At 41.2% G+C, this 23,608-nt stretch overlaps 1 protein-coding gene across 2 annotated transcripts in view; it reads right to left on the bottom strand.

Moving 5' to 3' along the window:
• Positions 1–23,209, bottom strand: part of Palmd (palmdelphin) — a 49,120-nt gene extending 25,911 nt beyond the window's left edge. The window contains exons 1-4 of one of the 2 annotated variants that reach the window (XM_040751974.1): positions 23,078–23,200; positions 22,198–22,689; positions 7,486–7,566; positions 3,044–3,168 (exon numbers count right to left, since the gene is read on the bottom strand). In XM_040751974.1, the coding sequence (XP_040607908.1) occupies positions 3,044–3,168; positions 7,486–7,566; positions 22,198–22,242 (251 nt within the window). In that variant the 5' untranslated portion in view covers positions 22,243–22,689; positions 23,078–23,200. Of the gene's footprint in view, positions 1–3,043; positions 3,169–7,485; positions 7,567–22,197; positions 22,690–23,077 lie in introns of both variants that reach the window. The other variant, XM_040751975.1, reaches the window with a different exon arrangement.
• Between the last annotated feature and the right edge of the window lie 399 nt (positions 23,210–23,608).

Below are 23,608 nucleotides of genomic sequence, written 5' to 3'. Positions count from 1 at the left end.
AGGCAAGGCTGAAAGGCAACTGGAGAATCCTAGTAAATACTCTAGGATTATGGAGAATTGCTGCATGGACCTGTCCCTGCGGCCTGACTGTACATAGCTACTTCAATTATCATCAGGTGTAGGGAGAGTTGTAGCTGTTCATTATGTGGAAAGACTGGAAAAGGAGGTTCTGAGGTGAAGCAAGGAGGTGTCAGCATGGCAGGGAGCTTTACAGGGATTAGCCTGGGAGTCATTAGAGATAAGGATCCTGAGTTGGGGACTGGAGAAAGACATCATCAGCTTAAGCTGGATGGACTCTGGGTACAAAGCTCCAGTTCGAGGGAGGCCTCGGAATGGATGGAGTGTTCAACTGTAGAGGCAGTTGGGCCTTGATTTTTTTAAAGACAATGTTTATTGTTTATTATCTACTGTTGGGAAACATACTGAGCAAACAACTAGTGTTGGGGGATAATAGATTTAAAAATCTGAATTGCATTATAATTTAAGAGTTCTTCATTTAAAGCCATCTAAGCAAGGTAGTGCAGCCAAAAGTCTAACCTATCAAATATAAGCTTCATGTAAATGAGAAAGTGCAGTAGAAGTCATCAGGAAAAAAAAAGCTTTTTTCCCAAATTGTTCTTTTGAGGACTAGTGAGATCTGATTGTCTTCCCTGGTGAGCATGGAGAATGTGGTCACGGCAGGCCTTCTGTAGACTCTGACACCACACCTCCTGCCCAGCCCTTTCCCACCCTTCTCAGTTTAGTGAGGTCCTGGAAGTTCCTTATCTTTTAAGGAGGAGTTGCTTTTAAGTCAGTGTCATGATTAAGCCACAAGACATTTCATCTTTTGGGGCTTGGGAAGAGGGCTTAGTGGATAAAGTGCTTGTTGTACAGGCTTGAGGATCTGAGTTCAAGTTCCCAACATCTACTTAAAAGCAGGACAGTATGGTACATACTTGTTATCCCAGCAGCTTGCTGGTCAGTAGCCTAGCTGATGCTATGAGACATCCTGTCTCAAAAAATATGGGTGGACCAATGACCTGATTGGATTTAAGACCTATTCCACAGGGGGGAAATTTATGCTTGGTACTGTAAATCTGGGCAAGAACCCAGAGACTCACATATCCCATGGTTGAACAACCACTATTATTCTGCTAGAATTGACAATATTAAATTGCCTTCAAAATTCGTGTCTCTCTACTCATAGATGAGTGCAGAGCTCAGACTATATCAGAGAAATTTCTTTGTACAGCAGACAGTGGTTAATACAGACACTCAGAACTGGTTATAAGTGTCCATGGAGTGCTAAGCCACAAATAGAACATTTATATTACATTTTCTTCCCAAGACTCAGGGACCATCAAGAAAGAAAGTGTGCTGGATAGGCTTCTGTCAATTTGTCACATCTGAGATGAAGGAACTTCAATTAAGAAAATTCCTCTGTAAGATCAGGCTGTAGGTAAGCCTATACAACATTTTCTTTATCAGTGATTGGTGGGGAAGCCCCTGTGGGTAGTGCCATGCCTGGACTAGTGGTTCTGGGTTCTATAAGAAAGCAGGCTGAGCAAGCCATGGGGAACAAGCCAGTAAGCAGCACCCCTCCATGGCCTCTGCATCAGCTCCTGGCTCTGGTATCCTGCCCTGTTTGAGTTCCTATCCTGACTTCCTTGGATGATGAACAATGTTGTAGAAGTGTAAGCGATTTAAACCCTTTCCTCTTCAGGTTGTTTTGGTCATGGTGTCTCACTAAAACAACAGAAACATTGACCAAGAAAGAGAGGGTGGAAGAGTCAGACATCAGGGAGGACTGGAGTTAAACAGTGTCTTCTGTATATGACAGGATCATGAGTTCATGAGCACTTGGTAGCTGTGATTGCCTTTGGGAAGCCGAGGAAGCCCAGGTTGAATATATGGAGAGCATATGAAGTACTGAGTGAATGCATATTGTTGACATGAACACGCCCATGTCAAGGACCAATGCTTGAGACCTATGGAAAATTTCTAAAGCCTTATTCCTATAGGTCAGGCTTAGAATGACAAAGCTTTCTTGTGCACAAGTTGGCACACTTACAAATGATTGATAAGTGTGTGCAAAAACTAGCAATTGTAGCTTCCTGCTCCTGAATATTTACAGCCTGAGATCGCTCACCTACAGAAGTCTCCTATCAAGACCAGCTGACTTCTCCTTCTGCGCAGATCATGGTAAACCTGCTGAGCTCTCAGGCTGTTGTGGCAGTTCATGCAACTGCTTCAGAACATATGTAACAGAACATATGTAACCTTCCTGATCCCAGTCTTTCTGCATGTGTGTCTGTCCTTTCTCCATTGCCACACTGTCCCCCATCAGGTTCCAAGGACCAAGACATGTTGAACGCAGCCGTTGATGCACAAGACTACACAGTATCAAGCCAGACAATATTCTAGCTGGAATGGGAAAGGGCATATGAGTCCACACCTCTAAATGAGGAGCTGCTGTGGGCAATTTGTGGTTTCTGTGAGATGGAGATCCTGTTTTGTACAAAGGTGTGGCTTCTGCCAGTCTGACCATGCTTCAGTGGAGGTCCCCACACCCAGGTCAGCACACTTTGGAGCCCATGGCTTATTTAAAAAAACACAACAGCAAAAAAGAGGACATGAAGTTCTGGAGGTAGGGAGGAAGGGATTTATCTGGGAGAACTTGGGGGTGAGTATGATCAAAATACACCGTATAAAACTCTCAAAAAATTAATAAATGTATTTAAAAAATAAGGGAAGAGGCAACTGAGAAAGACGTGCCAACTTCAACCTTTGTCTTCTATCACACATAAGATAGCTATGTGTGCATACACACACACACACACACACACACACACACACACACACACACGGAAAACATGCCATCTATCTTCTGTGTATAGGTGAGAAAACAACTTTTGGCCCCCTCCCCTATGTCTTTCTCTTATGATATCTATGTTTGTGGCATTACCAATAATCCCATCTCATATTTAAGCTTTTCAGTTTTCTTCATGGCCATGAGCTCACTTTTAGGGAAGGAGATCTGAGAAGTACCCCAGAAAAGACATACCTGAGGATGCTTTGCTCTAGAACCTGGGTCTGGTGCTGGTCTTGTTGATTTTGCTTCTTCATCTCTTCCTGTTCTTTTCCACTGCCGATTCCATCCAGGAGCCATTTCTCCCTCAAGGCTTTTTTCTGATGTCAGGAAATATAAATGTATGTTCTCACATTTGCCAACAATCCCCGAATCTCTTACTGCTTGCAAGTCTTATGAATGGCAACGGTGGATGTATTAAAGAGGGATTATTTTTTCCCCACTGACTTAGCTTAATGAATCTGCAGTTTTTCCTTCTTTGCAACCTCCTTGTCCCCTTCTTTATAAAGAAGCCAAATCTATGTTACAATAACTACAAATAACTAGTATGATCATGTAAACATCTGTCAAGTGAGGAGGTGTGAGGGTTACAGATGGATGCCACAGAACCTGGGTTATAGACCACTATAGACCACTGGATGAAGCGAGAGCCCTGCATCATCATGTTTTGTTGACTCCGAATTTGCAGTTATTTCATCTAACACACACGTCAAGAGCAGTTGGTGTTAGTCTGTTCTGGGGCCAGAGAGTCTTCCCCCGGTTAATCAAGACCTTTATAATAATAGCTGGTTAGCTGTTGATGAAGCTGTCTCCTCTCCAGACCCAGTGAACAATAGTCTGACTAATGGGGTTTAAGGCGCCAAGAAAACTGATGAGCATTTTAAGAATTTACCTGGATCTTAATTTATTTTATATTGATGCAAGGTGACGACAGTTAATGTGTCATGAAGAAGACATTTATTTCTTTATATCTGTCAACAATTTCAAAAACCTCTTGTTGCCTTCAAATTTCATGAATTGTAATAGTGGGCATAGTAAAGAGGACCCATTTTCTCCTGTTAACCAGCCTTCATAGATTTGGTGTTTTTCCACCTGTGAAAACTCTAGACTCTTTTCTGAAGCTAGTTTTTGGACTTTTAAATCGTGTGTGTGTGTGTGTGTGTGTGGTCTATGAGGGTATACAAGTTGTGTGAGTATATACTTGTGCTGTGACTACAGATGCACACGTATGCTGGTACATGTGGAGGTCGGAAGTCACTGCTGGTGTCTTCCTCTTTCACTCTCTACCTTGGTACTTGTGCTTTTGTACAGGGGTAGTGCGTATGCCTTGTGTGCTGATTCATATGGAGAAAACCTACAGGAGCTGGTTTTCTCCCTTAACTCTATGGGTCCTAGGATTGAATGTAGGTCAGCAGTCTTGGCAGCAAGCAGCTTTATCCAGTCAGCCATCTTGCTGGCTCTCTACCTGATTTTTCAGACAGGATTTGGCTCACTGATTTGGTTGGACTGGTTGACAGCAAGCCCCTGTCTCCACCTCCTCAGAGCTAGGACTACAGGTGTACACTGGTGTGCTTGGATATTTGTATGTGAGCTGGGGATCTCAACTTAGGTCCCTGTGCTGCTATGGTGAGCCCATAACCAAGTGAGTCATCTCCTTTTCCCTTACGTCTTTTTTACATGCAAATTCATTCTTGCCCATCAGTAAGTTCTGGCTTTTATGAATCATCCAGAAGGACAGTGCCACTTGCTTGCCTGTTGATCTAAGAAACACCCAGATGGCACAGTCCGAGGGTACTAAGCTAGATGAGCCAGATGGTAAACTGTGATGATCCCAGGTTAACGATTTCATGACAGTGAAGTTCAGAATCAAAAGCTGTATGGGCTGCTGAGGTTGCTCCTGGAGACGATTGCCGTGGGTTTAATCACCATCACCACAAAGCCAGGTAATAGAATCAAAATCTCTAGTAACTAAATGAAAAGCCAAGTGATATAATGACATATAAACCATATTTGTCAGTTTTCATAAAAAGGTCTCCTGACTCAACAAATACAACAGACTTGGAATAAATTGGTTTTTCTTCCTGTGAGTTGAATGGACTTCAAGAAAAGAAAAAAATTCTATATCGACTGTAATTTGTTTTTCCTGATGAATGCTGTAACAGGCAAGGAGGTTCGCAACTATACACACTTCAGAATTACTTGATGGGAATTTTAATGAATGCCCATGGAAATTTGTATGCACATTGTGGGTCAAAGCATCAGGAATTAACGATCACAGTGAGTACTCCAGCTCTTCTGCTGTGTGTGTGTGTGTGTGTGTGTGTGTGTGTGTGTGTGTGTGTGTGTGTCGTACAGGAGGCTCAGCCTACAAATATCTGTGTGTATCATTGTGGTGTAATAAACTAGCTTTCAATCAGGGAAGCAGCAAAGAGTGGTGGGAGCAGGGACAACTGGTTGGAAAAGAAAATAGATAGTAGAACTTTCAAAACTCAGTGAAATAGCATAAAATCAATTTGCTTTTGCACATTTTTCAGCCTAATTTTGGAATTGGGCCTAGTTTTTGTTAGAATAGCCAGCAATTTCTGCAAACTTGGAAGAATGTTGAAATATCCACTCTTTGCTCTGTATTTCCTCTGCAATCGTGGCCCCCAGTACAGTGTTCATCACAGGACAAATGCCATCAGGAGTCATGTGTCAGCTAGTTCACAAGACACAGGGCAAGCTTTGTTATATTCTTAGGGTCTTGTATTGTACCTCAAAAGTAACAGGTTCTGTGTTTACCTATGTTCATTGAAAGGCCCTATGTGTACTTTAGTAAATTCTACTTACCATCTAAGGCTCTACTTAAAAGCCACATCTTCATGAGCATATTCTTTGACTTGCTCAGATTTCACAGTTAATGTTTATTGTCTAAATAAAAACACCACCATTTAACTTCTTAAATTTAATCTTTAATTTCTCAAATTAGGACATGTTATTTCCTTCTTCCCCTCATATCCACCCTTTTGGGTCCTTGAAGGAAAGTGAAGAACTGAAGAACACCTTGGAACAAAAAAAAAAAAAAAAAAAAAAAAAAGAAAAGAAAAAAAAATTCTTGTTTCAGGTACAGGCGGGTGCTGGGCAGAGGGAGCCACTGGAAAGGGGTGTAGGTAGATTTTCAGTAGTGAGTTAGCCTTTTCCTGTGTGAAACTTATTTCCCCAAAAGAGTTGAGGGGATAGTTAAGCCCTCTTTGTTACTGGCAGCTGGGCAGTTATGTGGGCGTCCATACTGCAGGAGTAGCAGTCCCTGAGAGCCAGAGATGTATTGGTTTACTCTCAAGTAGGAAACTCTTTATGGCAGGATTCAAATTGTGTATGCGTATGTTTGGGAGGGAAGCCGGGGGGGGGGGGGGAGAGCAGAGTAATTCTGAACCTGTCCTAGATGTTTGAGAGTTGACTGGCTTCATTTGAATTGCTAAGTTTTTTTTTATTTCATTGATTTTTCTGGGTGTAGTACATGGTCTATTTCCCTTTTTTATTTTTAAACTTGTTTATTAAATCTTTGGGGGATTCACATCATACACCCTAATTCTATTCTCTTAGTTTCTCCATACTACCCCCACATCCTTAGTGGTATCGCATTCACCTAACATATATTTCTTGAGTGTGTCTACTGCTCAACATAAATTCAGCATGGTGCTTTGTAAGAACTGCAGGTTAACTATGGCTTTCAGCCATCCATTAAACAGTGGAAATGCCTCTTTTGATAGGAGGACAGTAGTCAACAGAATCCAGGGGACAGAGGTTAACCAGAATTCCTGAATGATGTGCCTAATACAGGGCAATATTTTTTTCCATTAGAAAAATGGATTTATCTGAATCTGGCAAGTGTAAGTTGGGAGATTTTATGACTGTGTGGCATTGTTCATTGAGGGAACTCATTCGATCTATTGATAGCACCCCTGCCAGATAAGAACAGTTTCCTGCTTGGGCCTATTCACAAGGAGTTTCTGTTTGTCCTTTACTTGGATCCTCTGACCAAACTACGTCATACAATGTTGAAACCCTATGTGCTTTATTACAAAATGACCACACCCTGTGGAAGACGTAAAGTCTGAGTTTTCAAATGGAGATTTATTTATAGTTATGATCTCATGTTCTGTCAAAACAAAATAAAATAGAAACCCAACCATATGCAAACAACACTGGACTCATAGCAGGGAGCTTTGGAACACAAGCATCCTTGACCAGGCCAGACACTGTCTGCTCTGCAGCAGCCCCTGGGGAAGGGCTGGCCTTTCATCGATTTCAAAAGGAACTTCCTAGCTGGATCCACTCCCCAGTGATGTTAAGCAAGGCTGCACCAGGGCCAAATTCTCAAGGCTGACTTTTCAAGGTTACTGAGGAAGATTTGGAAACTCTGAACTTAATCACAGATGCAATAAAATCATGCTCCCAACTTTCCTCAGGTTTGCCAAAAGGTATTAATCTCAGATGCAATTCTCAGTGGCTCACTGGCCTCTTCTCAGGTGATATTGTGCTTGAGCTAACCTGGGAAGGCTTTCTCTCCTAAAGTGTCTTTATGGTGGTGGGCTTGTAAGTGCTGCCAGGCTACTTGAACACAAACCCATTGAAAGGAAACGGAAGTCAGAAGTTACCTTTAGGTGCTGGTGTTTCAATTTTTCTTCTTCTATTTTCAGACGCTTCTGTGAGATTTCTTCCTGTATTTTTCTTTTATCCTGAAATTAAAGAAAAGTTCAAGCACAATTAATTTTAAAAGTTTACACAGGAATGAGCTCTGGAGGGTGTCATTGTCTGAAGGGGTAGGCAGCAATATACTGTTGGCTGTGGTAAGAAGCCCCCCTGGAAAGCTGTGTTTGACAACAAAAGAGAGAAAAGTCAGTGGCGGTGGGGGCAGTGACAAAAAAGATTCAACTTAGAGAAAATGACACAAAAATGTGTTTTAATGAAGAGGAAACCTTTCACTATCTTTCTCTTCGCCCTGTTTCTCCCTTTCTCTTCAGGTTGGTGATACAGACTTAGGAATTAAGTAATGGAAAATGGTGAGTTTTAAGGAGTGAGTTTTGAAACAGGCAGGAGAAGACTGCTCCTGGCACAGGCTGAAGACATTGCTGGGTGAAAGGCCTACACATGTGGAAAACAGGAAAGGTAGCTTCCTCCTGGGGTAACAGGCAGGACAATGCAGAAAGGGAGCCTAGATAACGCTACTCTCCATTAGCCGAGGTGAAAAAGAATAGTTCATGGCAAAATAGATTTTCCACCCAATTTAAACACAGTACCTCAATGAATGAGCCAACGAACGAAACAATTAAACAACCTTACAATCTATCCCAGAACAGAAGAGTAGATTGTTACTGCTGACAGCTTGTGTTCTCTGGAAAACAGTATAGACACTGAACAGACAGCCTGGGTTGGTTTTCTGACTCTTCCATTTATCTGTTCCCTGTCATTAGATAAAATTCCATGGTACCTCAATGACCTTGACTGTGAGATGGGGAAGCAGAAAGTACCTACCTCATAAGACAGCATAAATTAATACCCGTGAAAGTTCTCAGTGCTCAAGAGGTGAGGTGTCTGTTTAGTAACGTTTAATAAATAACTACATAACTTAGCGTTTGTACAGAAAGCAACCGGCTCATGCTGACAGTGCTTCTATTGATCCTAAATGCCCTATAGATGCGCTGGCTGGAGTCGATATATTTGACTATCCAAGCCAAAAGAAAAAAAAAGTCTCACTTTTTCATTAAAAAACAGTCAACCAAACAACCAACCAAAACCAAAACAAACAAACAAACAAACAAACAAAAAACAAAAAACCCCAACACCCCTAAAACCCAAGGTGATATTATTCTTCATCTTATTTGTGTCTTAAATCTGTTTTCAGAACTGAAAATTCTCAGTGCATAAAATTTTGTTGCCAACAAAAGACAACAAAAGAATCAGAGGCCACACCAGGAGCTAATGCAGAAGGGAGATTATGAAAATATTTGGCAGCATTATTGAAAAGTACACAGCTTCCTGAGGTGATTCCTTTGAAGATTAAAACTCTTCTTTTTTGATGTGTAGGTTCAGGTACATTTGTAGAAGAAAAACAACATGCTGTTCCCAGCTGTTGTGCTGGGCTTCCCTTTGTGTGTGGGAAGAATGCATGACTTCATCAACATTGCTTTTTTAACTTTATAAATAGTTCTCTGGGGAAAAAAAAAACAACTAGGCAACAAACAAGGTTGGGTCTTAGAATCACTTTTTTTTAATTTTAGGAGTTTTTTTTGGGGGGGATGCAATCTAGTCATTGATCACAAAATTCTGTAAACCTCTGAGTCAATTATCTATTGTTATTGAGCAAATATTAGTAGCATTTTGTTTGTGCCAAATATTTTGTAAAGTGTCTCAGAGGCACTATTTCACTTAATAAGTTATAATAACAAAGATATGCCATAATAATATTCTTTTCACAAAAGGGGAAATGGACGTTTAGGGAGATTAAGTATTCAAATTTTTGTAACTACTAAGTTAACCAAATCACCATAGTATTTTCTCAGGGAGGAAATTCCTCAGTCAAACTCCATTGTCTCTCTTTTCTCTGCATCTTGAAGCCCTGAAGTTTGGAGGCAGCCTCAGGACAGATGGCCAGAAGTGGGACCCATCATTAGTGTAGTTCCCTAGGGGTGATGCTCCCCACTCTTCTCCAGGAGTAGCTCACACAGAGATGCACAGGACATGTGATTCAGTTTCTGCCAAACCCAGCAATACCTCCTCCACTCTTGCTGGTTGCCAGTTTGTGCTAATTTTCTCTTGGGGTTGGTAATCAAGTAGTGGAAGCTATGGGTAGAGGCGGGACTTCTAAAATGTTTTGACAACACAGGGATTATGCAAGTGTTGCTTAGGAATACCAGTGTTTTGTCACTTGGAGGCAATGTGATGCCTCTCTCCCATCAGTCCAGGCAGGTGGGAAGGTAATTTTATAATGTTATAGGCATGATCCTATTTTAAGATAGGAGTGTTTTTTTTCTTATAAGGTATTAATCAGCAGTAGATTATTATTCCTTTGCTAAGTTTGAGAGTAATATATATGCGTTGCTGAAAAATACTCTGGGAATAATTTAGTTTCAATATTGCCAAATAGACTGTGAATCGACTTTAAGTTTTATATGGGGTTCTCCTGCTACTGTACCAAAGGTTACCAGCCAGCTCCAACCGCTCGAACCAAGTATGAAGCAAATAGATGTGAAATGCCAACTGCTTCCCCCAATTTCCCTAGCAGGAGACTTGGCATGCTGAACCTTTATTATTATAACTATTCCGAGTGACTTTTATTATTGATTACTTCATCAGTGTACAATTAGACTTCTTGCTCAATTAGACTTTTGTTCAATGAGCAACTGCCTGGATTTTTGGCTGCTTTATTTGGCTCATTTCAGCAGATGAAAGCCACAAATTCCAATTCTATAAAAGACTGTCACTTATTTTGAAAAGTAATCTATTTAACTTTGTGCAGTTAAAATTATGATGACTGTGTAGTATACAATGATATTATCCCATCTCATATTTCACAAAAGTAAGTACAATACTTAAGAATGTATTGTGGAGATGTTAATTATTGATTAGTAATATTAATATATGATTGATTCTTCCAAGCAGGATTTGTATTAAGTTATTTATTATTAATTTATCCAGATACTTAGATACTTACGAGCAAATATAATATTCATATCAATTAGAGTTTTACAGTGTTTCAAAACTATTGAAGTTCTGGCAAGGTGGTTCAGTGGATAAAAGTGTTTGGCGTGTCAGCCTGATGACCTGAGTTTGAACTCCAGAACCCATATTAAAAAAAAAACCTAGGCAGGGTGTAGTGGTGGGTGACTTTAATCCCAGAACTCAGGAAGCAGAGGCAGGTGGATCTCTGTGAGTCTGAGTCCAGCCTGGTCTACGTTGTGAGTTCTAGGATAGTCAGGGCTACACAGAGAAACCCTGTCTAAAAAAAAGAAAAAGAAAAACAAACAAAACCAACCAACCCCCTCTCATCCAAAAATAATCCTGCCAAGCCAGATATAATGGCACATGTCTTTAATCTCAGTATTTGGGAGGCAAAGACAGGAAGATCTCTGTGAGTTTCAGCACAACTTGGTCAACACACTGCATTACTTGGTAGCCAGGGCTATAGAGTTAGACTTTGTCTTAAACAACAACAACAGTAGCAACAACAACCACCAAACAAAAAACCAGACTTGGTGGCTCTGATTTGTAATTTCATCATGCCTATGGTCAGATGGGGCACACAGACAGGCAGAGACAAGGAAGACCCTTGCCTTAACAAAGTGGAAGGAGATAACTGACCCCTGAAAATTGCCTACTGACCTCTACAAGTGAATGGTGGCATGCACTCCCACATAAACATCACACACATATTATAATAAATAAATAAATAGATAAATAAATAAATAAATAAATAAAATGCTTCTGAAGTAGATACCTTTTCTAAGATGCTTACATTCTCATGAAGAAGAACACTGATTTCTACAAGAAATTGCAGCCTGAGAAACACACTCATGACTTACATAAAAGGAAGGTCCCATGAGGTTGATATTATTAGGAGACATTCTGGGACAACATGTGAGTGGGTGAGGTGAGTGGTGACTGGAGAACAGGGAGAAAGGGTACTAAAGTCAAAGGTTCAGTGTGACCTAGAGTCTGACATGGGGACACTAAACATTATTTGCAACAGCAAATATGCAATCTAAATTGTTACATAGAGTAGGATGCAATAAACTAAGAATTATAGAAAAAGGACGGATTGCTAATGGAGACTCTTGAATTTCCATGACAAGAGGCTTGGAATTTGTTTGTTTGAAATAATAAACAATGAAAAGTTTTCAGGGAGAAAATAAGAGTTAAAAATCCTGTTTTTAGAAGTTGAACGTAGCCTCATTGTGTAGTCAGGGAGAAGCTGAAGGGGAAACCTAGATAGACTATTGCAACAATACAAAAGGCAGTGAGTGTTTGGACTGAAGAAGCAGAATGAATGGGTTCTGAGAAATATGGAGGAGAGGGAGGCAAAGATCACGCGGGACACAGTGCTAAGTAACAGAGAAGAGTAGATTCATTTACAAAACCAGGGCATTCAGGGGAAGGATAGAAGACTCTGGGACTCATATCAAGTTGGAGGTGCCCGTGGGACCACTTGGTGGAGGTAGGTGTCTAATGCTTGGAATAAGGATGGGGGAGATGAAAAGAAGATTCTGGGCTAGAGATAAAGTTTGGAAGGAATGGAGGAGACCATGATGGGGAACTTTTTTTTCAAATGAAAAGAGAAGAAAGGCTGAGTAAGATCCTTAGGCCTCAGGAGTAGAAACTGTCATGTGGTTTATTGTCAGATGTTATTTGTAATGTGTCTTGCTGAATTGGGCCACATGACTAAAAGAAGCAACAGGAAGATAAACACTGCAAGAAGCAATAGGTCACAATGATAACTGTGCTGTGGTTTTGCAAGATGTAAGAGATTTATAGCTCACATGGTCCAAATACTTAGTTTTCCAAGAAAGAGTTTACCTTAAGTAGTGAAGCAACTTGCTCAATAAGCTTTTCTTAATAAGTAAGATCTCATGAATTCTCCTTACTGTCTCCACAAAAGAAGTGAGAAGCTTGGATGGGAACACTGAGGTAAGTTTAGGTGAAAGTAAGGAAAAAGAGGCTTCCTGTGATTGTAGGAGGTCCTACTTGGACAGAAAGGGAGCCTCAGTGGTGTTTTCCGAAACCGACCGAAGCAATTAGAAGGGGCAGGTTGGAGCCATGGGAGGTTTTCATGAGTCAAATGTTTTCACATTCATTCTGCTAGAAGCTGAGTAGCTTGTGACGTCATGACAAGTTTGCTGTTATTTTCACCCTTAGGATCAGAAGAATAACAGGAGAAGCTGCTCGTTTGAGTTTAAATACTGCCAACATGTAGAGCTGGTTGAAGATGTGTGGGTAGTAATAGCCCTGAGAGGAAGGTATGTGTGAACATACGTTTCTTAAAGATGAATTCTGACTCTGTCAAGAAGTTTACTAGATTTTAGTGAAAAAGTAGACTTAAAGAAAAAGTGATTTAAACAATTCTCAAGGTGGTGGGGGAATAGCACAATGGTGGAACACTTGCCCAGCTTGCAGGACGCCTTGGTCTCAGCATTGGAAAAGAATTCTTGAAAAGGAACAAATGTGTCAATAGGGAAGACACATCACAAGGCAAGGATAGTCTGTGAATGGGAATATCTAAACACAATGAAAAATCATCTCAGAAATGAAGACAGAAAGCTGTGAAACAAACAAAACAAGCCAGGTTAAGTAGTTTAACATGTAACTGGGACCTTCTCAATGGCCCACCCCCCAAAAAACAAGCCAAACAAACCAAAAGGATAAGATGGTGATGACCATTTTAAACAGTATAACTACTGCAAAAAATTCAGAATAGCAAAGATGGAAGACACAGATCAACAGGTCTCTCTCTCTCTCTCTCTCTCTCTCTCTCTCTCTCTCTCTGTGGTGTATTACACTGATAACAATAAGAGAGGTAGTAAGACTACTGAAGATATCTACATTATAACATATATTAAGATGACAGGTAAAACAAGACTGTTTCACTTATGTTTTGTTTTCCTATTTTAAAAAACTTTTTATTTATGTATTTTTTTAGGTATCACTGCTCTGTCTGCATGTATGCCTACTTGCCAGAAGAGGGTATCAGATCTCATTACAGATGGTTGTGAGCCACCATGTGGTTGCTGGGAATTGAACTCAGGACCTCTGGTTGAGCAGCCAGTGCTCTTTACCTTTGAGCCATCTCTCCAGCCCTGTTTTGATATTTTTTAATGTAGGTGAAAAAATCCTGATCCTGGAAAAGGCAGGACATAAATACCTAAGGAGAAATTGATGCTTGAGAGGACGTGGGACCTCTAACAGCTACACTAGGTTTCAGTCTCTAGTGGGCTTCATTTCAGAGGGAAGAAAAATTTATAAACACGACTGAAAAAATTATGTGATGCAAACTCTTTGGAATCTTGGACGGAGTGAAAGACACCAAAAGACACAATATGGCAAATGCCCCAATTTTTGGAAAAGGTATAAAGATGTGTTATGAGTATTTGAAGACTGATAAATTTATTAACTATTCCCTGGCAACATTGTAGAATGAGTTGTATTTAGACAAGGGATGTTGTATTTAGATAGGAATGTCTGGGAAGCAGGGTTTGGTTCTGATAAGTAAAGACAGGGTGAAGATATAGCTTAATGTTACTGTTTGCTTAGTATGCATGCAGCCTTGGTTCATCCTGAGCACTCCAAAACAAAACAAAATAAAACAAAACAACAAACCCAAAATTTGAAACTCATCCTCCCACCCGACAGACCCTGTGTGGCTTAATTATTTCAAGATCAGGAGATGAAGATTATGACAGTCCAAATAATGGCTAACACTGATGAAGTGTTTGTGTCAGGAAGCACTTAGCGCACATAAACACATTGATCTATTTAGTTTTCGTCAGATCTCTGTGAGGTTGGGAACCGTTTGATTCCCATAATGTATGTAAAAGAACCCATGAACCCAGACACCTAGATCATAGGAAGCAGTATTTCGTAGTTTTCCGCCTGGCCTGAAATAAAGCCTCTTTGTATGATGTGACTATGAAATGTTCCTCATGGATTCCTGTGGTGATTGCTAAGTCCTCGGCTGGTGGTGCTGATGCGGGAGGTGGTGGGACCATGCAGCTCTTATAAAGGAAGAGTGGGGAGCTTCAGGAGATAGGAACTAGCTAGCGGAAGCAGGCTGCTGGGGGTAGGGCCTGTGAAGACTCTTCCGTCTCGTTCTCAGTCCTTTCTTCTCTGCTCTCCCACCTCACACCCCTCCCACCACACACCCCTCCCACCACACACCCCTGCCATCGTGATGCTCCACCAGGGGCATGGGGCCAAGCAATAGAGGACTACACCCCTGAAACTTTGAGCTGTCATAAATATTTTTTTCCCTTCCTTGTACTCTCAGGCATCACGGCAATGAAAAAAAAAATCAAATATAATTGTGGTGGTTGAAAGAAAATGTCCTCCACGGGCTCATAGGGAGTAGCACTGTTAGGAAGGGTAGCCTTGTTGGAGTAAGTGCGGTTTTGTTGGAGGAAGTGTGCCATTAGGGGAGAGGACTTGAGGTCTTATATGCTCAAGCCAGGTCTAGTGTGACATTAACTTCCTGCTGCCTGCCCATCCAGATGACAGATAGATAGAACTCTCTGCTCCTTTTCTTGAATGCTGCCATGCTTCCTGCCATGACAATAATTGACTAAATCTCTGAAACCATAAGCTACCCTAATTAAATGTTTTCCTTTACAACAGTTTCCATGGTCATGGTATCTCTTCACAACAATAGAAAACCTAACTAAGATAACACTGTTTTGCAAGTTTGTGAAAGTGTTAACAAGAAAAGGATATTAGTTTGAAATTGACTACTGTGTGTGTGCATGAATGTGTGTGCATGTGTGTGTGTATGCATGGGTGTGCATGTACATATGAAGGTTAGTGGGCAACCTTTGAGAATCACTCCAGATTACACCGGCCTTGTTTTTAGAGACAAAATCTCTCACTGGTTTAGAGCTGATTGGTCACGAGGCCTCAGGATCTGCCTATTTCTACCTTCCCAAGATTACAAGAATATCCTGCTACAACAGGACTTCTAAATGTGGGCTCTGGGGGTTAAAATCAACAATATCTACTTGGCAAGGGCATACTAACTGAGCTACCTCCCTGAAATCAACTTTCTTCTTATTTTTTAAAGCAGCGCTCTGTAAGAAGACAGGAAACTGAAACCAAATGCAGCAAACATATAAAAGAAACCATCCAGATAGCTTTATGTGTCAAGTTTTCAAGGATGAAGTGAAAGTGGAGAAGGATTTTATTACTAAAAACCTTTTCAGGAAACTTTCAAGATCATATAGTGAAACTGTGTGGCCTCTGGTTGGAGCCAAGGTGGGTGAATAGAAGAGATAAACCCAGAGAATTGTTCTCACATGGAAGATCACTTAGAGCCACCCCACACCGGAAGTGCTAGATATGCAGTAACTGAGAATGACTGAAGAGAATGAGAGCATGCATGGAGAAGGAGATCACTGATGTCTGGGTCCTGTGATGATCTCTACATGTAGTTGAGGTACATCTTAATTCCTCCTATTTTAAAAGTAATATAGGTTGATATTTATTTTATTTATATTTAATTTTGTATTTTTAAGAAATGTGTGTGGCTATATGCCTGTGTGTCTTTTGATTGCCTGTATGTCTGTGTATCATGTGTGCTATGTCTGCAGGGGATAGAAGAGGGCATTGGGATCCCCTGGAAAGGGAGTTAAAGCTGGCTGTGAGTCACCATGTGGGTGCTGGAATCTAACTCAAGTCCTCTGGAAGAGCAGCCAGTGCCTTAGCTGAGATATGTTTCCAGCCCCAGCACCTTCATTTTTAACTCAGCGTGACAGTAGGGCTTTGGGTTGTCACTACTACTTACAGAACGAGTTCAAAAGTTCCAGTTTTCTAAACTTCATTTCATCCTGCAAATTTAATCTCGTTTTCTAACCTTACAGGATATTCTGAAAGCCTAGGCTCTATTCTTTCACTCCTCTGTCTAACCTTGTTTATTCTAATGGACAGACACAACACAAATCTGGACAACTGACAATCAAAAACAAGTCCATGCATTATTGAGAGGCTGTGGTAAGATTGGCTGGGTCTTCGGTGGAAAACAAATCTATTAGTGGGTCACATGATCATTAGCTTGCTCCTCCCCCTTAGCAGCTTGATTGTATTTGCTCACTTATTATTATTATTATTATTATTATTATTATTATCATTATTATTAATGTATATCAGTTACTGTTGAGTCATTGCTGGGGTAGCTGAAAGATGCAAAGATGTCCTGGATTTAATAAGTTCTGACAGGAGGGAAATGACCACAGTGGATGTGAGATGGGGAGGAGGTAATGAAGGTTGGAACAGTGTATACTCTGAGAGTTGATTTTGAGTCCTTCGCACCTTCATGAAACAGTACCGGGTGCTTCTGAAACGGCACTCGATATCTTTGTCCACTTCTAGACATAGCAGACTGAGAAAGGTGGGAGGAGACTAGAGGTAGTAGAGAAATAATTTGTGTTAGAAGACGTGGTTCAGTGACGAATTCATCAAGGACTTTTCTTGCCTCACATGAAACACATGATGAGTAAGGTTTGAGACTTAGAGATGGGAAAGTAGAAATTCCCATTAGTATTGAAACAGGTGACATTTGTTTAGATTGTAGTTAAACACTGACACTAAAGTTTAGCCATAGTTTTCTAAAAAAGCAGATTTTTCTTCAGACTATCCATCTAGGAGGTCCAGAAAATTCCGTCAGTAGAGGATCTTGGAAAAACCTTCCCACGATCAGAAAGAAGTTTCCTTAATGAGCTATCAAGATTATTGTACCTCATCACATGACCTTCTGTATGGGTGGGTTGTTATGTTTGGCAAAGAAACATGGCACATTTGTTTGAAGAAACCTCTCCTACTCTGGAAGAAACATGTAATCTTGGTACAACACCATGGAAGACTCAGAGCATGATTGTTTGAAGATTCTGGTTCAGGGGCTCTTTAGGAGATTGCTGTGTCTTCACACTCCTGACAAGCTGGACACTGTTGTTTTAGCTATGTCTGACTTGGAAGTATGCTGGTTAACAGTGTTGCCTTACACACTCCTATAAACACTGGTGCCTTAAGATGTCTTTGGGTCTCTACATAATACAGTGACCTATAGTGACCCAAACACAATTAGGAGGTATGTTTCCTTTGCATAGGGAGAATAAACAGGGATGTTGAATATGCTGGGCCTGGAATACACAAACAGGAATGGCTTCTAGAGCATGTGGAGCATGAAGCCACAAGATACACTGTACCCAGAAAGGGCCAGGTATGAATCTAATATTTTGGTGTCACTACCTTGAAATCTCAAATATTGGGTCCTTGCATTTTGGTTATGTACTGGGACCCTGGCATTTCAACAGGACATCCTGCTTCTGGGTGATCAGTTTCTTCACTGACTGTTAGATGATCCCAAATATTGACAAAAAAAGACCATAGTGAGTGGGGTGCCCAGGGACAGGGATCGTTAAGTAAAGAGCTGTCGGGAATTGGTATTAAGTTATGATTTTAATGTATTTTTAATCTGGGGAGAATTCCTCTGTTTCTTGCAAGAACTTCCTGCCTCCTAAATTCCTATATTTACAAGTCAAGAAAATATTCACTGGGAGTGGAGAGAAATAGGGAGTGGATCCAGGGAAATGTGAGAGAACCTTCTTACTTTGCGTCATGGACAGCTTTGGCCTGCAAATCTGGCTCCGTTGCTCAGATTGCAATGTCAGGACTTTCTGTGGCCCTGAGCCAGATGGAGGGAGGCCTAGGCAGGTGCTTTGGCTTCGGGTTCCTGCTGTGGTTTAATTCTTGACAGAGCCCACCTCCTTCATGCCCGTGCCCAGGTGCTACCCTTCTTGGGAGGCCCAACCCTCCCAAAGCAAGCACTCCACTCCATCACTCCACTTGGAGTTGCAGCCCCTTTCTGTCTTCACACCCCACGCCCCTGACTTCTCCTCATAAAACTTTCAAATTAAATGCGTTAGACTCAATATATGATTAGACTTTGAATAAAGGTGTGCACGAATGAGTTGATACGCACATCCTTAACCATCAAAGTTAACCCTTTCAGGGAGAATAAACAGACCAGCTAACTCATTAACTGAATCTGTTCTCTGCAAATTGACATTAGTTCTCAGAATTCATCAGAACATTTCCCAGAAACAACCTGAGTTCCCAAGTCTATAATCACCAGATGTTTAGGATCCAGGAGTCTTTCCATTTGATTCCTGCTACTTTAGGTGTTGTACTTTCTGACATTTCCAGAGGAATTAAGACATGGCAATGTGTTCCCAATGGAAGCGGATGTGACTGACTGGATGCTACTCATCTAAGGGGGATCTCTCTCTTCTCTAGGAATCCATCCCAGACTTTTTTTCCCTATTCTTAACTTTGAACTGTATTTACTTCCATATAGTAACTCTGTAGAGATCTCTTTGATATCACCATTCCCAGTAGCACTAAACATCAATTTCAAGTTGAGTATGCTAGCCCACACCTTTAATCATGGCACTTTGGAGGTGGAAGCAGGCAGATATGTGTGAGTTCAAGGCCAGCCCAGTCCACATGGTGAATTCTAAGCCACCCAGGGCTAAACAATGGGGCTTCATTTAAAAAAAAAAGGAGGGGGGATCAAAAATTTATTTCAACAGTTCTTTGTCCGTATAAAACATCAGCTATTTGTTAAATGTGTACTAACTTGAAAATAGCATCAAGAAACTTTTGAGGGTCAAAGTATAATATTTAGTCAGTGTAAAGTTGCCTTGTTTTCAAATAACAGTTGGAAATGGAATGTAAATGAGTATTTTGGTCATCAATGTGGCAAATGGAGAGTTGCTACAGGGTGGAGTGATGAAGGCAGAATGTGAATGTAGTTAATAAAAGAGTCTATTTGGAGCATCCAGACTGACATGCCGTCCTTTAAACCATTCCTTCTGAGTACATTCATAATTTCACTGGCATTGTTTTTAAATCTCTGAGAAAATTTACGAATAATCTTAAAATTATGTTTGCTGGTGTGAGAAATGAATGGTGTTGTCACAGGGTTAAAATATTCTTTTTTTTTTTTTGGTTTTTACGAGACAGGGTTTCTCTGTATTGTTTTGGAGGCTGTCAGTCCAGCCCGGCCTCGAACTCACAGAGATCCGCCTGCCTCTGCCTCCCGAGTGCTGGGATTAAATGCGTGCGCCACCACTGCCCGGCAAAATATTCTTAAATTAATACTGTCATTTGGTTCAGCCCAATCATATGCAGATGATTTTTTCAATTATTCACAGTAAAAAGAATGCCTTTTTAGTCACTTGAAGCTCTGTGGAGTCAGTATAATAATGGAGCTTATTTTTTTATTTCTGGGAGTTAGAAGATCATAATTTAATAAAAAATCAAACTGCTCTTGCAGTGTCAAGGATGTTTTTGTTTTCTTCCCTAACAAAATGAAGTCTGTGTGTTGCTGTGTCTTGATGCCCTAGGAAAATGCTTTTGATGCTGTCATTGATGTATATGGAAATTATTTCAGTGTAGGAGAATGGCTAAAGGGTTGTCTCTGAGTTTCAGTCTAAATCAGGGTCCCATCATTTTAATGCCATTCAAAAAGTGAGATAATTCTTGAAAGTTCCCTGTGTACTGTGTGTTTTCTTTTCCTAGGTAGAAAGCATAGCGGGGGTGGCTTCCTGGGCAAGGCCAGGGTGGAGAATGCTGGCACTTCCCAGGGTGCCCAGGAGGAGAGCGGTTGTGTTGTTTCCATGGACACAGCACTACTTCATTTCCCCTCTAGGTGGTGACAAATGTGACTGAGCCCTGTGAGGTGCAGGCTAATGGAAATTTGTTCCTATAAACTTTTGCCAGCTTTTGCCCTACGGGCTTTAAGCAAGAATTTTACTTTCAAGCTAAATTTTGTGACCTTACTTCAAAGACTTAATTAACTCTAATGGGATATCTTTAGGCTCACAGATAATTAAAAAGTATGTTATTTTTAATAATTAAAAAAATCTCCATCTTCAGGAACCAACCCACTCAATCGTTTTTAAAGCGTTTTGACCTACCTTCTATCTCGGTTTGCATTTGAACCCTCAATGAAAATTCCTAGGTTCTCTGAATAACTGTATGCAGCCATCTGTTGGACCATGCAATACTTTGCTAAATGGTCTAGCTGCACACCACATCTAACAAGACTTTAAAATAAGATGTTCCCCACTTCAGTAGCAGAAACACAGAAGAGGAGGCGCGCTTCCTTGAGTACATGGTTTCATCTGGTTATTTAGGAGATGGACTCTTTGGGAAAAAAAAAAGGAACCCTAGTCCTGAACAACTGGGTGCAGTGAAGTAACCTTTAGGCGACAGCTGTAATGTGAAAGGCCCATGCCAAGAACAACAGGGCACAGTGGAGTTCCTGTCCCTTCAAGGAGGACAGCTGAAACCGGGGCTGGATTTAACAACAAAACAAACAAAAATCCAGGCCAAGGTTTTTTTGATGAAAGGAAAAATACAGTAATTAGAATTCAGAAATTAAAAAAGTACCATCGATAGAAAAGTGCCCAATCTTATCTGTGGACTCTTAGTTTCTTTTCACTGGTGAAGAAATATTTTTAATCATTGAATCCTTTCTGGGTAGAAGAAAAAAAACCCTACTATGTTCACTTAGTAAGAAAAAAAATTCCTAAGTTAGAATTAGCTTAATTAATATGAGAATTTGAAGAGCAAAGTGGAATAACCTTGTGCCTTCCATGATTTAGTATCCGTTTTGAAAAAAGTATTTACTTTTTTTTTTAACTGTTAATTTCAGTGACACATAGGGGTGTGGGCTTGTAAAATTGCTTTTCTTCAAAAAATGCTATCACCAGTTACAGCTAATGATGATCGATGACTGGGCCATGGCCTTCCAGGCTACTGCTAGGTACTTTGGGACACTTTGGAAGTAAAAGAAAAAGAATATATCACTTAAGAAAAGTAATTCATTTCTTGCTTTGACTCTTTCCCAGAATAAACACAAAATGTACTACTTTTCTTCCTGGCATTAGGGAAATATTTTCCAATCCATCTTCATGGCATTCCTTTATCGAGATCTTATTCGGGTTATGTTTGCCCTGGAAAACTGATCTCTGAGAATTACTCTCGTGTATGCCTTCCCTACTTTCCTCCCGTTTAACTCTTCGCTTGAGAATTTACCAAGCTTTGCTTTAATTCAGCTAGGTTTTCTGGAATATACTATGACACCAAGAATGAAAGTTTCAGATTTTCTTCCTTTTTGGTCTCCTCCTTAAAAAAAATAACTTTGGGCATTATATACATTGCTTTGAAAAGTTTCCTGATTGAGTATCCACTAAATTTTTTGTCACACAGAAGGAACTTGAAGGAAAAACTCCATTTCTATATCCCCAGAAGGTGAGTAAGGCTTTGCAAAGTACTTAAAAAAACAACCAAGAAAGCAACCAGAAACCCCAAAAGCCTTTTGATTGCTGTTTAAAACGCAAATGCCATCTGTAAAATCCACAAACACTTTCCTTGATCTCAGGTGCTGAACCCCAGTGTCACAGATGGTCACAAGGGTTAAGAGAAACAGAGAGGAGTCCACGAAGGCTGACAGTTCCTTTTTTCCATTTGTGAGGACTGAAGGACGGCGAGCAACGGTGCCGCTCATCTAAGCAACCACCTCAGCGACTTAAAACTCTATGCAGACTTACTGTGATGGCTTGCAGGCGTCCCTTGACCAGCTCAGCTTCTTCCATTCTCGACGTCAAGGACAGGCAGACGCTGATGGAAGTCCCGAGCTACCATAAATCAAGGTGCCTCCTTGGGGAGAGGAGCGGGAGGTGACAGGAGCCACAGGGAGAGAAATCCGCTCTTTGCACCAGTGAGAAAGGAAGAGAATCCCGGCTCGTCAGGAGGTCTCTGAGCCGAGGCACAGATGAGACCAGACAGACACATGTAATGAGCGTGTGCTGGGGAGGCAGACGCTGAGGCTGCTGGCACGAGTTGACTGACAAGTTTGAACGGCAGCCGCACAAGCCCTTTTCCTTCAGGGGCTGCCAGCTCTTTGTTGTTCTGCGCACGGGTAGCGAGGCACATTTTCTTATTAACTGTTCCTTATCCAGGTCATTATTTTCCAGGAGTGGCACGGGGAACTGCTGTGTGCGTGCGGAGGGTCAGGGCCGCCAGGGTTCCCGCAGCACAACCTGTGTGTTGTGAGTCTGTGTTTAAAAGTTACCTCACTTAGTTTACCACACACACACACACACACACACACACACACACACACACACACACACACACACAGAGTGACAGAGAGAGACACAGGCACAGAGAGAGACACAGACACAGAGAGAGACACAGACACAGAGACACAGAGACAGAGGCACAGAGACAGAGGCACAGAGACAGAGAGAGACAGGGGAGAGCCTGGAGCAGAAATGTCATGTCACTTGTTTGTCATCCTCCCTCTGCTTGGCTTTAGGTAATAATGGTGTCTCCTGTAGTAAGTTACCTAGGAACTCTTGATGGTAGAATATTTACATTAAGCTTCCCTCCCCTCCCAAAGTCCCACCCCTGCCTTCTGGCACAGACCTTGGAATCTTAGGTGTTGCAAAAATCAAAGGCGTGAAGGCACCGGTATTAAAAAGTTGGCTCCCTGGGAGTTCTTGGTGCCATCCTTGGATGTCTGGGGAACGCAGCTCTTTTTTTATTTTGGATCCCATTCAGAACTGACACTCTTCAGTTTCGGGAAGTGCCCATTTTGACCTCCGCAGTTATGCAAGAGAGAGGAGTGAGCCTGTGAAAGTGTGACCAGAAATTCTGTAACCCTAGGTGGACCGTCCTACCCTTTAGAGGGAGGCAGTGAAGCCCGGTGAAACTCAGGTCAAACAAAGCAGAGGCCAGGAAGCTCTGCAAACGACTTTGTTATCTTTTCCCTACCTATTCTTTAGGTGCAGTTTGATGTAGTGAACCCCAATTACTATCCACCACGTTATTATTGTTTGGATGCTATCATCCCTCTTAACACAGCCATTCCGCCAGAGAGGTTAAATAGACGCTTGGCACTGAATGCGTGGCTTACATTTCTTTGTGTTTCTGATATTTGAAATAGTAGTAGCCAAT

This window comes from Mesocricetus auratus, unplaced genomic scaffold (assembly GCF_017639785.1).
Source record: "Mesocricetus auratus isolate SY011 unplaced genomic scaffold, BCM_Maur_2.0 Super-Scaffold_100009, whole genome shotgun sequence".
In the NCBI taxonomy this organism is placed as follows: domain Eukaryota; kingdom Metazoa; phylum Chordata; class Mammalia; order Rodentia; family Cricetidae; genus Mesocricetus; species Mesocricetus auratus.
The sequence above is the reverse complement of the archived record's forward strand: the minus strand, read 5'-3'. Positions and strand labels throughout refer to the sequence as shown.